Source organism: Hibiscus syriacus, unplaced genomic scaffold (genome assembly GCF_006381635.1).
Source record: "Hibiscus syriacus cultivar Baekdansim isolate YM2019G1 unplaced genomic scaffold, ASM638163v2 tig00110318_pilon, whole genome shotgun sequence".
Classification (NCBI taxonomy): domain Eukaryota; kingdom Viridiplantae; phylum Streptophyta; class Magnoliopsida; order Malvales; family Malvaceae; genus Hibiscus; species Hibiscus syriacus.
This window is the reverse complement of record NW_024062677.1, coordinates 861,425-863,619: the sequence shown is the minus strand read 5'-3', so window position 1 is coordinate 863,619 and position 2,195 is coordinate 861,425. Positions and strand designations below refer to the sequence as shown.

Sequence of the window (2,195 nt, the reverse complement as noted above, 5' to 3'; positions counted from 1 at the left end):
GGCGTGTATTTTAGTTACATATATTAAAAGTTCCAAGGAAAGAACTCGAATCTTATCACTTTCTAAAAAGGTTAAATGGGAAACATCTGGCCTTAATTATTACATTGATTTACTACAAGGATATTATATTATTACCCTAATTAATCTTCTCTTAAAAAGAAAAAGGAAGGTTCTTTAAACAATAATAAAAAAGACCATTAATCACTAAATTAAACATTCGAATGCATGCTGTGTTTAGAGATAACAGTGACCTAATTGATTTTATGATTCTGATGAGTGTGTCGGATGAACCCTTAATTTTGATAACTTCACAAATGTACAGATTTCATGCCTGCAAAAGTTCCCCATGTTAGAATCATAAATCCACCAAGAAAAATAATGCAAAAGGTAAAGAAAGAAAAAGAAAACCAATGATTTGCTTTGCTTTTTTGCCTCTCTTGAGGATTTGGTTCAATAAAACTGTCCCAGATATTGATGATCATCAATCAAGATGGTTTGTCTGCTTTCAAAAGAAGATAAAAAAAATCAATCAAGATGATGGACCAAGAATCAATGGTGAAGAAGGGGGAAGTGAGCGTCTGCTTCGGCTTCTTCCCCGAGTTTGAGATTGAGTGATGGAAGGCGATGAGTTCGAAGAAGAGGTCGAAGACTGCGTGAATCTGTTGGAGTCGTTAGTCAATTTCTTCTTTTCTCCTTCACAAGATTTGTCTTCGATCCTGTGATGCCCAACTTTGGTAGCATTTAAAGTCACCGGAAGAACACAGTTGCAGAAGAACCCTACAAATGAACAAAGCATCGTCTAAAAGTCAAATTCTGAAAACAGAAATCAAAATCAATAAAATGAACATATTCCGGTATAGGATATGATCCTCCTAAGGTACATGTGTTTCAAAACTATTAAAGTAGATGTCACTTAATCCGAATCCGGATAACATAAAACTGACTAAAGCATTGACTCAAATTCTATCATTGTTGATACTTGCAACCATTATATTTCCTGCCCAGGAAAGATATCAGTTTCCATGGCAACTTAAAACAGCAAAATTGATTGAAAAGGATCCATTTTCTGAAGAAATAAACAGCAGAGGTGCTTGGTCTTACCAATTCTAGCAAGACGATTGACCCAGCTTGGGATTGGATTCCCAGTCAACCTGATGCAAGCATCATTGCAGAAATGGTTACAGTTTTTGGTGATTAAATTGTAAACATCTCCTTTGTATTCCTCAGCTAAATCCTCCATAATTCCCCTCACATCCATAGGACCCAACTCTGTTTTCCCGATCAAAATTGATTTCCTAAAGATGAACCCTTCGCATTGTTTTGGTTCTCCCTCAAATATCCCAGTCGTTGGGTATTCGTGAGCCCCAAACGCATATTCAACCCCATGAACTGTCACCCAAAAAGAAAACCCATAAATCAGCTGATTGTAAAACGTTCTTCAAAACAAATAGCAGGAAAAAGGAAACCAATTCTACAAGCTCACTTCAGCTAAGATTTTTAGCTTTTTCTTCCCGGATCTAAAAATGAAAAGAGAAAACATCCAACGAGTCCAAAGATTTAGCAAAAACAAAAACACCCAACCTATAGATCTAGCTTCCAAAACTAGAAGCAAAAAACATTACATAAAAGAAGCTAAAAAAAAGCTAGAATTTCTTTTTAAAGGAGAGTTGAAAGTTGAAAGTAGTAAGTTGTAAGAAAACTAACCTTGAACACCAGAGTGATAAACCCCTAGTCCGAACCAATAAGCATAGCCATTCATTGTCGTCAGATCGTACACATTCAGATACACTGGTACAGATCCTGTTTCCACGCAACTCGAATTTTTACGACACAGCATTTTTTTTCAGGGGCGAAAATTATTTAAGGCCTTTTTTTTTTAAATGAAAATGATAGTCGTTTGTTTAACGAAGAAGATTGCAAACATAATATAAAACGAGAAAGAAAGTTTTTTTTTTATTTAAAAAAAATTAAATATGGTTTTTGCTTTTTTAAAATTTTGAAATACGGTAGAGTCGGGAATAAGAATCTTCTGATTAGGGGCGTCATCGGCGGCAGATAGTGGCAGCGCTGCCCGCAATTTTTTATTTATTTATATTTTTTCATCTGGTATAATGCTAAAATTAGCCCTCAAAGTTTACTAAAATAATCATTTTCTCATATTCTATTTTTTTTAAAGAATTTTGACCCCTACCGTT

The 2,195-nt window shown here is 34.8% G+C and overlaps 1 protein-coding gene across 1 annotated transcript; it reads right to left on the bottom strand.

The window, feature by feature from the left end:
* Positions 1-388: 388 nt before the first annotated feature.
* On the bottom strand, positions 389-1,907 carry LOC120117032 (deSI-like protein At4g17486). Its single transcript, XM_039137374.1, has 3 exons — positions 1,705-1,907; positions 1,102-1,389; positions 389-777 (listed from the first exon to the last, which is right to left on the bottom strand). The coding sequence occupies exons 1-3, from the start codon at positions 1,835-1,837 to the stop codon at positions 530-532; spliced, it is 669 nt and encodes a 222-aa protein (XP_038993305.1). The 5' UTR covers positions 1,838-1,907; the 3' UTR covers positions 389-529.
* Positions 1,908-2,195: the final 288 nt, after the last annotated feature.

Excerpts from the sequence above, each read along its gene's own strand:
- LOC120117032 (XM_039137374.1), bottom strand. The coding sequence starts at position 1,837 with ATGCTGTGTCGTAAAAATTCGAGTTGCGTGGAAACAGGATCTGTACCA. Across the intron at positions 1,390-1,704 it reads TTATCACTCTGGTGTTCAAG|TTCATGGGGTTGAATATGCG; the intron begins GTTAGTTTTCTT and ends TTTGGGTGACAG. Across the intron at positions 778-1,101 it reads CAATCGTCTTGCTAGAATTG|GGTTCTTCTGCAACTGTGTT; the intron begins GTAAGACCAAGC and ends GTTCATTTGTAG.